Source organism: Mesoplodon densirostris, chromosome 7 (assembly GCF_025265405.1).
Source record: "Mesoplodon densirostris isolate mMesDen1 chromosome 7, mMesDen1 primary haplotype, whole genome shotgun sequence".
In the NCBI taxonomy this organism is placed as follows: domain Eukaryota; kingdom Metazoa; phylum Chordata; class Mammalia; order Artiodactyla; family Ziphiidae; genus Mesoplodon; species Mesoplodon densirostris.
The window spans coordinates 3,926,209-3,940,167 of NC_082667.1; the positions used below are offsets into that span (position 1 = coordinate 3,926,209).

A 13,959-nucleotide genomic window follows, 5' to 3' on the forward strand; every position below is an offset into this window, starting at 1 on the left:
AGTGGAGATAAACATCAAACATATTTGGGACATCATCACAATATCATGTTTCTTCACTCTTTCAAACCCAACTCTCATCTCATAAGCCTGACACTTACAGCATGAATATCTGGTATTATTTTCTTGCTTGCGGATTATGTGTTCTTAAAGAGACACAAGATGCAAAGACATTTCTAAACAGAGAATCCGTGGAAGCAGAAGCTTCCGTATCTTTGTTTACTCCTTAGGTACTCTAGTCACACCTAAATGGTCGATAATATAGGTTTCTGGGAAAATCAGGCTCAATCCCAGGGAGACCCACACCTCCTAGGCTGTCATCACAGCCTCTGAAAAAAAGCACACAATGGGGCTCTCTCATGATCAGAGAACATTTGGGATAGAAGAGACTCTATAGGGTCTATTTTTCCATCCCTGAAATGATCACAAATACAAATCAGTTTTCTGAACTCTGTACAAGGTGAGAGTGATGGCACGGATGCGGCTGTCCCGTTCGATCCTGTACCACCAGTGGGCAGTGTAGTCTCGCGCGGACAGCTGGGTGATGCTACGTGCTAAATGAAGGCATCCAAGGCTTTGACAACACCTTGATGTCTTCTTCCCCTGAGTGCCCAAGGGCATCTCAGACCTCCCCTTGGGTTAGGAGCTGGTCACTGTGCTAATACCACAGAGAATACGCACTGTACGCCATCTGCCCCTGGCAGCTTCGCGGACAGCAGGAAGCCTCTTTGCTTTCCTCTCCTCTAGGGGAGGGGTGGAGTGAAAGCGGTCCTTGCTTACGCTGAGGACCGAACGTTGGCAATTCTGGTGTCATCGGCAGGGCTCATCCTTGTTTATATTTCCGTTGCGAAAAGCGAACGTCCAGCTTATTTAATTTACACTTTGTGCCCCATGACGCAGGGAACTTTATATTCAAGTGCTCACCAAGTTCTGCTTCTTAGTGTAAAATATACTGATGTTTAAGTAATTATGAAATGCACTCTTTCAAATTCACTGATAGTCATTAGTGACTAGGTTAAAAAATTAATGAGGATATTTATCTGGAGTAGTGGCACAGAATACCTAAATGGTAGCGAGGGGGAGCTCACAGTATCATATTATAGCTTTTCCTCTTCTGTTAAAAAGTGATATAATTGGCTTTATTTCAGGAGTACAAATAGAAGGAAGCAGGTGTTTCAACCAACAACCTGTGATCAGGAAAATTCTGATTTAAAATTCCTTTGACTTTTCGGTTAAACAGTTATCCTCTCAAGGTCCGTGAACAGGTGCCACTAGTGAGTGCCTCAGAGAAACTCCAGCCACACCCGGCAGGCTTCAACTTGTGCGAGTCACAGGGCAATGTCAGTGGGATCACACGTAGGGAAATCACTGTTTTTAATCAACGGGTCTCAAAGTAAAGCTGCAAAACAGCTGTGACAGAGCTTTTCTAGAGCTGAAGTGGGGACCTAACAATTCAACACGTACGTTAAGCGAGAATGGGCTCAGTTTCTGAGAATCCCATCAGTAAGAAAGCCTTTGGAACAACACTGTATTTAGGACACTCTGTAGACAGAGGTAGAGTCTCTACGGCAACTCTTGTGTTGGAAATTTATTAGAACACGATTTTTCTCATCAGTAGATCTTGTAACTAACGCTACCCCCACCAGGGACTGAAATACATCATCTCAGGAGCTGCCAAAGCCACAGGGCTTTGTAGGAAAGACCATGTGTCAAACAAAGTAATTTACTCTAATGAGAATGAACTACCAGGGCACCACACAAGAAATGTTCAAAATTGTCCATGAGACGTACTCTTTAATCCTGTGCTTTCTTTGGCTAATGCTTTCAAATCATTAACAATATTCTACGTCAAGAAGTTAAAAACGTCAAGAAAAGTAAATTACAAGTTTTCATACTCCAATTCTTTTTGTTGCTGTACATATAGTGAAGAATACATTATAGAAAGTCTCCAACCTGAGCCCAGCTTCCCTCCTCATCTTCCTGATGTTACGTGGTTAGGGATGCAAAAGAACATAACTGTTAGTGTTGGTGAGCTTAGTAATGCAAGCAAATTAACTTTGCAGGGAGTTGCAGCTTAACTGGGTGAAAAGGGTCAAAGAATCAAAGCATCATGCAAAACTCATGCAAAACCAACAATTCGCATGTCTCATGCAAGGAGCGGACTTCCCACGGCAAGCACACCCAGAAGAGGAGAAAACTAGGGCCAGAGGGCTGAACTGAGGGCTCCCCTAAAGAAGACAGCAATTAAGTCTATTCTACATGGAGCAAGTCTACCAACTTTAAGTTCCTGAAAAAAATATAAAATAAGATGAAATATGGATTGTGCTTCACACATTTAACTAATACCTAAAGGAAATACTTAACCAGAACAATCGAACGTAAAACGACATTTCTGTTTTCCACAGAAAGGCCAAGAACGGCGCCAACCTGAGGTGGGGCTGCCCGGGGAGGGGCGGGGTGGGGGGTGAGCATGGGGCGGGACTGACCGTCTGGGGCGTGGCCGTGAGCGTCTCCATCTCCTCGTGTGTTAACCAGACATTTCCTGTGGTCTAGGGGCACCCCGTGACCGGCCACATCCAGGGCAAGGGCAGCGGTGACAGAGGGGAAAGGCGGCAGACACGTCAGCCAGGGCACGGGAGGGGAGCGGGTGGGGCAGAGGCCGTCCCCGCCCACCTCCCCGTCTGAGATGCCCACAGCGAGACACGGGCGGGCGCTCGGCCCTTCTGCTGGCAGGACCCCGCCTTCTTAAGGAGGACAGCCCTACAGCTTCCTGTGCCACACTGACACCTGAGCTCTGGGGGATCTAAAGAGCCGTTAAGCCATTGTATTTGAGACGGTCTCACGTAGTCAAAGCACAACAAAGAACAGGACGGAAGTCCGGCTTTGGGCTCTGGGGAGACGCATCTGAGCAGGCGCTGGCCGGTGACCGGGCCTCTGTCAGAGGCGGGGCGCAGGGCCACCAGCGTCCCAGTGACGGCACCGCCGGGCGTCCCCGCAGCCCCGAGACGGCCGAGACTCCGTGGGCGGTGGCCCCGCCTAACGGTGGGCAGGTTCCTCACGGGAGGCCTGTTCATCTTCACCGTCCATTAAACTCAACTCATAAGACGCTCCCTTTACCGAGATACTTGATAAAAACTGCGGGAAACCCCCCAGCACCTTCATTTCTGAAAAGGCGACTCTGGCGAAACACCTGGGCACAGAGCAGATCAGATACACTGAGATCACACGCACCTGTGCAAGAGGTGAGGACATAGGCTACTGTCATCACCACGACACTCCCACTGAGAAACAACAGAAGACAAGCGAACAGAAAAGCTTTCACGCTTTTCGTGTAAAGTAACCGTGAGCCCTGAATCAGGTGTTGGCCTGCTACTCAGAGGACGTACGTCTGTGAGGCTTAGTTTCCACACCGGTTTTTCTCTCCGGAGTAGGCAGACTGAAAGCAGAGTGGGAACTGAGCTGGTGTACAAAGTCTGCCCTTGAGAAATGAAGAGCTGGCCCACCCTGATCTCCCAATTATAATTCACGTTTTCATTACGTTAGTTTTTGACTTTTTCAATGGGAGGACCCTCTTAAAGGACTTCCAAGGTCTTCCCACGTGGAGCAAAACTGGATGAGCACAAACACTACTTGGAGTACACCTGCAGGTTTATGGACTCTTAAAATCCCAGGGTCTACAGCTCCCAAAATGGAAAGCGCCAACAGGCTGAACAAGTCAAACAAGGGAACCACTGCTTACAACGCAACCGGGGGTCTAACCTTTTTCTCCTTCACTTTCTTTAAACTCATAGTTAAATTTGTGATGATTACTTTTTTACATTTTCAAAAACTCCCATTTCTATATTACAATGCCACTGTAGCCAAGCTGTTATAAAAGTATTTAATGACGTATCTTTTAACAAGCCAATTGCAGCAAATTAAAAGTTGTCATGTCTTTGAATGCTAAACCTTTAAACCGGAACACTGGATGTGTTTATAAAGAACTGCGGAAGCAACACGCATAGGGGATGAACTCTTTGTACGGAAACGTACCGTTCTTGACGTAGGAGGGGCTGACGGACTTGTCAGGGACATGATCTCCTGAATCGCCAGCCTCAGCTTCAGCCGGTGCAGAGGGTTGCTGATGCCGATCTCGCGCTGGATCTCCGTGTCCGACAGGGCGGACATGATGGCCCCGCTCTTCACGTTGGCTCGGCAAGCAGCCACGTACCAGGCCGGCATCCCGACCCAGAGCTGGAGACGGGAGACACGGGGGCCAGAAGGTTATGCGTGGCGTACGGACGGGCTCGTACACTTGGCCAGGATTCAGAGAGGGGCATACGCACCTCCAGCCAGACGACAACAGTCGGCCCGTCCCACTGTGCAAAGGGTAAGCCTTGTCTCCGGGCTTCTTCGAGCAATTCATGCCTACAGGTGACAGATGTTCAGACCTTCAAGAGCCACACTACACACAGGCAAAGTGTCCTCTTTATAAAGTTCACCAAAGTGTGATGCCACACATCTCATCATCGTCCTTCAACCTTCTAGACCATCCACTGAAGGGTAGTTTGGAACACATCACACTGAACGCCTGAGTAATGAAATGCTGAAAGACCCTCCACGATTCTCTACAGAATCGTCTCCTTCCAGGAGTAAAGAATTACTACCAACTTTAAAAGACCCAGCAGAGGGCTTCCCTGGTGGCGCAGTGGTTGGGAGTCCGCCTGCCGATGCAGGGGACGCGGGTTCGTGCCCCGGTCCGGGAGGATGCCACATGCTGCGGAGCGGCTGGGCCTGTGAGCCATGGCCGCTGAGCTTGCGCGTCTGGAACCTGTGCTCCACAACGGGAGAGGCCACGACAGTGAGAGGCCCGCGTACCGCAAAAAAAAAAAAAAAAAAAAAAAAAAGTCCCAGCAGAGTCTTCATATCCAAGGTAGGATATTCAACACAAAACATAATCACTCATCCCTTTCTAAACAAGGAGGACAAATCTGCAGGAAGAGGAAACCATACCTAGGTCTGAACAGAGGAGTCTGCCTCAGAGAGCTTCAGGAATGCTCAACATTTCACAACAAAAACCACAGAGAACAATGCAGACTTTTAACACTAATAACGCTCTAATATAGCTAGCAAGGGAAGGGCTGGATTTTGGCTGTTTCTATTCTGCACTGCTATTTAGCTAAGTAGGTATTTGCTAAATTAAGATACTGGGTCATCTTTTTTTGGGGGGGTTATTTAATTTATTTATTTTTTGGCCACTCTGCACGTCTTGTGGGATCTTAGTCCCCCAACCAGGGACTGAACCTGGCCACCTCAGTGACAGCGCAGAGTCCTAAACATGGACCGCCAGGGAACTCCCTAAAGAAACATAGCGGCTTTTCATTATATTCAAGTAGCATTAGACTTAAGACTGTGAAGTCTATGTACAATTAAAGCTCAAAGTGTTTCACATAAAATTTCAAGTAAGTGTTCCTTTAAGTCAACCTTAGGTTTCCTGGGAATAGTAAATACTGTATTATCCAGGAATAATTATACCAGAGAACACAACATGTATCTTAATAGCTCAAGCGGAGTAAAAAAAACAGTAAACTTTTAAAATTAAAACAAACAAAGCTATTCATAAATTAACAGCGGAGTCCACACAAGACTGTGATCATCTTGACACAGGATCCCGAGGCTGGAAGGAGCAATGGGGGCAGGAGGGGCCTTGTCGGGCAGCGTGAGCCGTCAGCCGCTGGATCAAACGCTGCTTCCTGTTCCCTCAAGATGACGCCTCCGCAAAGACAGCAGCTACACCTTATGTAAACATTCACGGGAGCCACACAAGCCTCTGAGCGATGCAGACAAGGCCTGGGCAGGTCAGCCAGGGACAGCCCGAGCTCCAGAGTGTGGCCCCCGGACCGCCAGGCCGGCCGGGGGTGGGGGGTGGGGTGGGGCGGCACCTGCCAGGCCGGGGGCTTCCAGAACCCCGCGCTCTGAAGGGAGCCAAACAGGTACTGAATCCTTGGCACTTTGCCAGAGACTTCAGTTTTTAATATGCAACAGATATTCACTGTAGACAAGAAATTCAGGGTTAAAAAGGGCCCACTGATTCCACTACCCGGAGACTGGTGCACATTGCTCTGACTCTTTTCCAGGCGAGAGTCGTTCGCTTTCATAAAAAGCCTTTTCTACTATGGATGTATTTCTGGGATTTTAGAGCTCCGGTCCAGCGCCCTGATGACCCTGGGATACGGCGACGGAGGCAGGACAATGCGGCTGAGAGACGCAGGAAGGCAGCGAGAGGGCGAGGCGGCCCACGGCCTGGGAGCACGAGCCCCCTCCTCCCCGAGGTGCCCGTCCCCCGCAGGCGGGCATCAGCGGCAGGGCCCCCACTCTCGCCCCGCCCGCCAGTGGGGCACAGGAACAAATCACCGCTCCTCTCCCACCTCATCCAGGCACCCACTTCTGCCTGCTGCCGACAGAACCCGCGACTGCTCCGAACGAAATGCCACGTGCCCTGGGATTCTCTGTTTCTACTCTCTCCTGTTTCCAGTTCTTCTCAACTGGAAATGCTCACGCTCCCCTCGGTGGAGGCCCACCTGCTCCCGTGACTGCTCTTCTCCGGCACACTCTTCTGCACCACAGGGCTCTTGGCTGCCTTACGACCAACTGCTGAAATTTTATCTGTTTGAGATCTGGGGACTGCCAGGGCACACACAGTTTTGTCTCCCTCACTGACTCCCATCATATACAGTCTGAGAAACCAGGGGATGAAAGCAGCTATTTGGAGACTATTTGGGAAGCTATCGATAAATCCTCTGCCAGAAGGAGAACACCTGGTCTCTGGTAATGGAATATCGGTAACAAAAGGCCAGGAGAAAAAGACTTTATGACAAAAAATGGTATTTAAAAAACTGTTGAGTGGCAGAATAAAATCTGTTCAGTCCTTCACTTAGGAACAAATGTGTTTCTTTAAAAAAAGTACCGATATCAAGAACAAAGAAATAGATAAATGCGAAGTAGAGCCTACCAACTCGCCCATTCACTCACGTGACCACTTTCTAATAATCAACAGAACCGTCTTTTCTTCCTTCTTTACTACAGCTACCAAAATAAGCATGACAGGCACTTAGTCCTCAGCTAAGTTAACTGCAAGGGAAGGAGGTATTCCTTCACAGGTCAATCTTCTAGAAAACAAGAAATCTTCCGGTCATTAGCTCCCAAGCCTAAAACACAAGCACTAAGGTGACAGGACTCCAAATGCCTTAAATCTACCCAAAGCATCCAGCTCTGTTCTGAAGAAGCTGAGCTACAAGCCAGCATCCTGCGGGAATGAGGCGTACGCCATCTGCCGGGATCCTGCGGCCCCAAGCCACAGTCCAGAAGCAAACAGAGGACTCGCTCCGTTTCTGCTGGGATTGATTTCCTTCCTCTGCATCACTCTCTGCTGTCACTGTGTCACTCTCATCTGTGACCTCAGTTTACAGAGAGGACTGGGGACACGAGCCCAAGGGGGCTGCCTCCCCTGCGGGCCAGCTGGGACGAGGTCAGCACTGTGCCCACCCGGCTCGGGCCACGCGTTGGGGGCTACTCGGCTGGGACTTGATCTGCCCCCTCAAGGATCAAATTCTAGACCCCAAGTGGGACTTATTAAATACCTGCTCTAGTAGTCGACTGATGTGGCACACTTCCTAACCTCAGAGTTAGAGTCACAGGAGAAAGACGTTCAGAAATACGCTGAATTCTATGGGGAACGGACACGCCTATGAGAGAAAGGTCATGTCACGTGTGAATGACAACATGCGTTTTAAATGAGGACAGAAGCACCATGGTTGAGCTGTCTTTCGGAACAAGACGGTTGTGTGAGCTTCTGCTGATCACATACCGTAGGAGCGGCATCCTCCAGACAACAGACAGGGCCTCATTTCTCTGAGACTGACACTCTGCACACCCCGGCACCTCCTACAAAGGCTCACTGGGCTTCACTTCACCAACGCAGCCGCCCGGGCGGGAGGACTGCAGTGCTGCTTCCCGTCAAAAGCAGTGCAGCTCCGAGCCAGCAGCTGGCGATGGGCAACGCGGAAGGTTTCAGGACACACACAGCACAGCAAACCCCACGACTCAGCTTCCCCTGTGAGCGCACGACAGCGTCGACCAAGGGGAGGTGGAAAGACAGCATTTAAAGCACCAGGTCCTTATTAACGGGGTCGAGTTCAAGCGCCGTTGGGCAAGTGCCCGCACACGGGGAGCCCGTCTGGAGCCCAGGCCACCGCGATGACGGTCAGGGACGCCGACTTCCACGACAGCTGCAGCCTCCACGCCTCACCGAGCACGTCCAGCACCAAGTATGCCCGCCGTGCTCTCTCATGTAGCTTTCATGAAACCTGAAAGTCTCATCTTCACCAAATCTTGAAAATTCTCTAAAAAAGTGGAAGCACTCACTGGCTGTGTAAACTTAGCAGTTAAAAGAGCACCTCTGAGATAAACTGGGGCTTGATAAAAAGAAAATATTTCTGACAAGCGTGGTTTGATTCTCCCATCGATAATGCCATAAACATTAAACTATATTCAAACAGTATCTTTTCTGGAAAGCTAAAATATGTTTTTCACATTTATAAATAAAGCTTTCTCCCTAAAGTCAATTGTATCTCTGGTTAACTGACAGAACTAAAATTGCCCACTGTAGTCAGAAAACCTTCGGACCCTGCATTGTTCTCTAAGTTGCCAGTACATGTTAGAACTTGCCGCGCGTGACGATACAGCGGAGAACAACCTGCTCGTGCACTCTCAGCCATGGTAACACCGAGTCAGAAGTTCAGCCTGAGCACCCTAGCTCCAGAGGAACCTGCCTAGCAGACACACACACCAGTGCACGGAACTTCATCATACGCCGGGCAAGTAACCCAGCGACGTCTGCCACATGCAGCCCACCACCCAAGCTTCCTCCTGAGGATTACAAGACAAATGGAGAAAACACAGTGGAAAACTACGTTTGACGCTACGTGAAACAGCAACGCTCAGGAGCAGAGGGTGGGAGGGCTGGGCGGCACAGCCACAACCCCTCCTGGTCTCTAGCAGCTGAGCCGGAGGGTGTGAAATGAAACGCCCCAGCAGAATCTAGGGCACACAAATGTCCTGGCATGACTCCAGAAGGGCAAAAGGCTCTGACGTTAAGTCCCCATAAGCAAACGGCAATTACCTGAGTTCGGGTACAACACTCTCTGTTCAAAGACAGCAACACTCAAATCAGCTTTTGCTGTTGAGTGGTTTCTACAGATTTCTACTTCCAGGGAAGCAAAGACCAAGTATTCCTACGGTGTCGTAAGCAATGACCGAAAGGACAGCATTTCCCCCGGAACACAATCAACACTATGCCAGGCAAGATAACTGTGATTTCTGAGAAGAGAGCTAAAATGAGGCAGATTTCACAAAAGAAAAATCAACAGGCAACCTGAGGGGCTAAAGGCAAACTGGCCTCTCGTGGAGAGGGTCCCCATGGGCCCAAGGGTGGTCCTGGAGTCAGTGCCTACAGGCCCCGGATTCCAGACCAGTGTTGGTTTCTCAAGGTGCTTGACAGTGGCCGGATGACCTTCCCCATCGTCAGATTTATCACAGAGCCCACCCAGCTTCCCCCATCTCAAGGGCCAGTATCACCACCGTATCACCACCTTCCCCACTCTCAGGTTCGTGCTCACCTGAGACTACAAAGCGTTCCGTCTTATTTCCCACTTGTCAGTTCACTGGGACAGTCTCCGCCTAACCAGGTCATCTACTTAGCGCTGGTTTGGGATGTGGTCACCTGACACACAACCTGTCCTGGGTCAGAAAACGTCTCTGGACCCAGAGACACGTGCACACGCTATGTGCCTCTGTGCCTGATCCTGGGGCATCACAATGCCCGAGCTCCTTTGTAGAAAACCATCCCTACTGTTATTGCTTATTTTCAGAATCAGGACAACTCAGAATTAAAATTTATTAAGATTGCAAAACTGAGAGTCTGTTTAAGATAAAAATACAAAATCTACCAGAGGAGGGAAAAAACGGGCAACATGGTAAGTGACAACTTCCTGACTGATCGCTAATGTGAGCAGCAAATGCCAAGTCCCCGTAGTAGCTGCAGTTACACGTGTGTCTTCCCCAGTGCTGGCACTGTTTAAGGAGCCTCGTGTACATATACGTAGATGTATCTGTACAGCTAATGCTCGTAAAGGCCCCATGGGGTATGTACTTCTATGACTCCCATCTCACAGATGAGAAAACTGAAGCACAGGAAAGCCAAGTTTCCCAACGCCCCAAAGCTGACTTGTGCAGGAGCCGGCATTCAGATAACGAACGCTCTGTGGCTGAGCACGACTCGGCACCGCGACACGTCCTCGCCAGAGAACTCTCCAAAATGGACTAGGAACCCATGTGTGAGTCCTTCCTAAATTCACAGGTGTTCTAAGTCCTCCGGGAAGTACAGTTTAATAAAGGCTTTGGGTTAAGCTTTCAGAAGATAGTATATATACAGAGCTGGATATCACATTTAATCAATAAACATTAGTTAAAAATCAGGAACAACTGAAAACTGTTCAGTGAGATCGACAAACAACGAAAACCTTACTTTTTTTGAAGTTTACGATTTTTTTCAGCCTGTCCTCCCAATTTGCTGAGTCCCAAGGCATCTTGAGATGAGTTTTCTGTCTCTGAAATAATAGCTACGAGGAAGCAGAGTGGTCGAAACATTGAGAGAAAATCAACACGGCTGAGTTAGGTGTTTCTGTAAACAGGTGGAGGAGTTTTTGTAGGGAGAGTGAAGAAAATTCTAAAGGTGAACTTTCCGACCAGACGGCACACGCGCACGCACATGCGCATGCGCGCGCGCGCACGCGCACACGCACACACACACACACACACACAAGAAAATGCTCAAGAGGCAGGAAGGCTGACGCCTGGGAGACGCTGAGCTGCTCAAGGCAGGTGGACGTTACCCGTGCTCTCTGGGCCGTGTGTGGACCCACTGGGGAAACAGACCCGGGAGAACACCCAGCTCGTGTGAGAGGAAGCACGCGGCGGCAGCCCCCTGCCCGCTCTGAACACTGAAGGGTTGGCTGGAAACCACCCACCTTGTCCCAGCGATTCCTTGCCAAGGGCTCCAGGTCGGCCCTTCTCTTTCTTGCCGAACAAGCGGCCGATAGAGGATTTGATGCCCTTCTTCTTGGGGGCTTTGTGCAGCGAGTCCTGGCTGCTGTTGCTACTGCTGGGGTTGCTCGCGGGGCCGTCCTGCGAGCCTGTCGAGCTTTGGGGACAGAAAATGACCTTTAGCAGGGGGCCTCGCGCAACCACACCCCCTACAACGCTCGCTCCCCACGCCACGCGGCAGACGGGGCTCCTCGCGGACCGCGCCGTGCACAAGAGGTGCAGGCTCCCCACCACGGACAGCTGCTCCCGAGAGGCCGGGACTCTCTGACGTGAGCTCTCCTCCCAAGAGGGAGGGGCCCGACTCTAGACCACCCAGTGCAGAGGGCGCTCCGAGCCCCTCAAGGTAACGGCCCGGCAGGTGCAGACGCCCCTGGGGCCGGGGCAGGAGAGCGATGGTCACCGTGCAGGGGCACTGGAGAGATGACCACATGTGCCCTGCATCGAGTGCTGCCTGGCTCGGGACAGGAGCTCAGCAGGTGGTGGTCTGAACAAGGCCAGGGTCACAGAACCGCGACTGACGGTCTCCTGAGAGGAGGCACTGGGGGAGCGTGGAAGGATGGGGTGGGACACCGCACAGCTCGGAAAGGACAAGAGCGCATCCGAGAGCCACGGAGTGTCCTACGGAGGGGTAACGCTCAGAAACACAGCCCGCGCCGGGCGGAGGCTCCGGCCGGAATAGGAAGAAAGTTCCCAAAGGAGTTAATCTGTAGAATCTGAAGAAACGAGGTGTTTCTAAAATTGCTGATATCACTTAACTCTTTTCTTGCCAAGCTGACTCTGTCCAAACAGAAGGCACCTCCTGCCGGATTTCACTACAGCGCCCAGAGCAGGGGTCGGCACCCTAAAGTCTGTCACTTAAACAAACACGCTGAACTGAGTGGTATTTCTTTAAAATCATCATTCTGACTTGTTTTTCAAGAGAAGATGAACAAATGTCCTGAGAGTGGAAGGAGGAGAGCAGGGCCCTTACTTGCGTGCGTCCCTGATGTCCTCGTGGCTGGCTGTGTGCAGCGCCCCTGTGTGCAGCCGGTCCAGCCGAAGGGACCGCGGGGAGGAGGGGGGCGAGGTTTCACATTTGATGGTCGTCTTGTCGTCTCGTACCTCTTCTCGGGAAGCTGGCAGCTGAGGGATTGAGATAAGTGTAAAATTAGGTGACAACAGACTGTGACGGATAAAGGAAATCACGGAGGCTTTACATTATAACCAGAAACTTATTTGAAAACCTATTAGCTATGCTTTCTGCCAGTACAAAAAGGCTTGATCTAGCCTAATGCCATCTTAAAGGGCTGTCTTGTTCATGAGAAGCAAGGCTGTCAGCAGAGGGAGCAGAGAGCGGAGCCGACTCCCGCCGGCCTGCCCCCGCATGAGCGTGGAGACCTGGACAGCAGCCTCCCCGTGGCCTGCCGTCCCTAGAACCCAGGCCACCCGGACAGCCCCGCAGGGGCAGCAGAGAGCTGAGCCCCGCCTGAAGCCACCACCATAAACCATGCATGGCATTAACCGCCGCGATGAAGAGGACGACTGTATTTATCTCCTGATGCCGTTCAACAGAAACGCTAGCAAGGGTATAAGACACCTCTCTGGCAAACCTGTCCAGACCTTTCTGTTTGAGAGGAAAAAAGCAATAGCTTGTTCTAGGTCTTCATCAAAAGATGATCTCTTCCAGACTCCCAGCTTTTTGGATTGTAATGGGATGTGAGTATGGGAAGCAGGGTGGTGGTTACAGTATGGGGAACAGATTAACCCCTTCAGGGTCCAAGCAGATCTCCCTTATAAATTTGGGTTTTGTGGTTAAGCCAGGTTAGATTTTATGAAACATGCACGGCAAGCATTTGTATAAAGAATGAGACTTGAGCAACCGACCTGTGCCTTTTTAATGGGACTCTGTAAAGAATACTGATCCACTGCAGCCCCACAGTGGCTTGGTGACAACAAAGTGACCCAGGGCAAAATATAGCTGAACTCATTTAAGCGACAGCTGGATAAACTGTGTCCTCTCCTGATTTCTAATTACAATCATCAGATAGCAAAAGGCTAGAAAGGCTAGAAATCATCAATGTGAAACTTAACAGGGATCGATCTCAAGTTCAAGTTAAAACAATCCTTTATAAAAATCAAACGGGTCAGGGAAGTGACACAGGTCTGAGTTGACTATGGACTCCATGGAGACAAACAGCTGCTCTGAAGCCCAGTTAACACAACAAGCCCCTTCCCAAGGGCCTCTTCCTAAGGAAGTCCTCCGGGCCCACCCAGCCTGGCTGTCTCTCCCCTTGCACCTCCCCCGGGATGAGAGCCCACTCCACTGTGCCCACGTGACTAGGACGGGCAGCTGCACGCAAGCTGGGCAGGCGTCTCGGCGTCCACCTGCGACGTGGAAGAGGCGGCAGGTCCGCCGGTGCCTGGTTCTTGGCGCGCACACGCCAAGCCTACAACAAGGCCCTCTCAGTAGCCAGTCAGCGAGCTCAAGCTACCGCACGCAACAGACCAGGCCACCCGGCCGGGATGTAATCAACAGGCCACTACCTTTATTGAGAAAGTCTTGCCACCAAGAAAACTACAAACGTATGCAGCAGAACTGCGTCTCACTGCCGACCTGTGGACTGTGCAGGGACGGCACAGCACGGTCACCCCGAAGGGCACGGGTCTATCACTGTCCTCACTTAACAGCAGGGCAAAGCCGGGCCCAGAGCGGGTGGGCGGCTCACCCAGGTCACAACCGATCGGTGACAGAGCCGGGACTTTAAATTGCTGCACTGCTGTGGCCTGGCAGAAAGGTGCTGGCACACTGGGCGGCTGGGCTGCAGGACGGCGGCCCGCGTC

At 50.9% G+C, this 13,959-nt stretch overlaps 1 protein-coding gene across 4 annotated transcripts in view; it reads right to left on the minus strand.

Annotated features, from left to right (window-relative positions):
- PPFIA1 (PTPRF interacting protein alpha 1) overlaps positions 1–13,959 on the minus strand; it is an 89,694-nt gene that overhangs the window by 12,676 nt on the left and 63,059 nt on the right. For all 4 annotated transcript variants that reach the window (XM_060105547.1, XM_060105546.1, XM_060105545.1 and 1 more), the window contains 5 exons: positions 12,110–12,261; positions 11,064–11,236; positions 10,562–10,655; positions 4,323–4,404; positions 4,030–4,230 (listed from right to left, as the gene is read on the minus strand). In XM_060105547.1, coding sequence (XP_059961530.1) covers positions 4,030–4,230; positions 4,323–4,404; positions 10,562–10,655; positions 11,064–11,236; positions 12,110–12,261 — 702 coding nt within the window. The remainder of the gene's footprint in view (positions 1–4,029; positions 4,231–4,322; positions 4,405–10,561; positions 10,656–11,063; positions 11,237–12,109; positions 12,262–13,959) is intronic.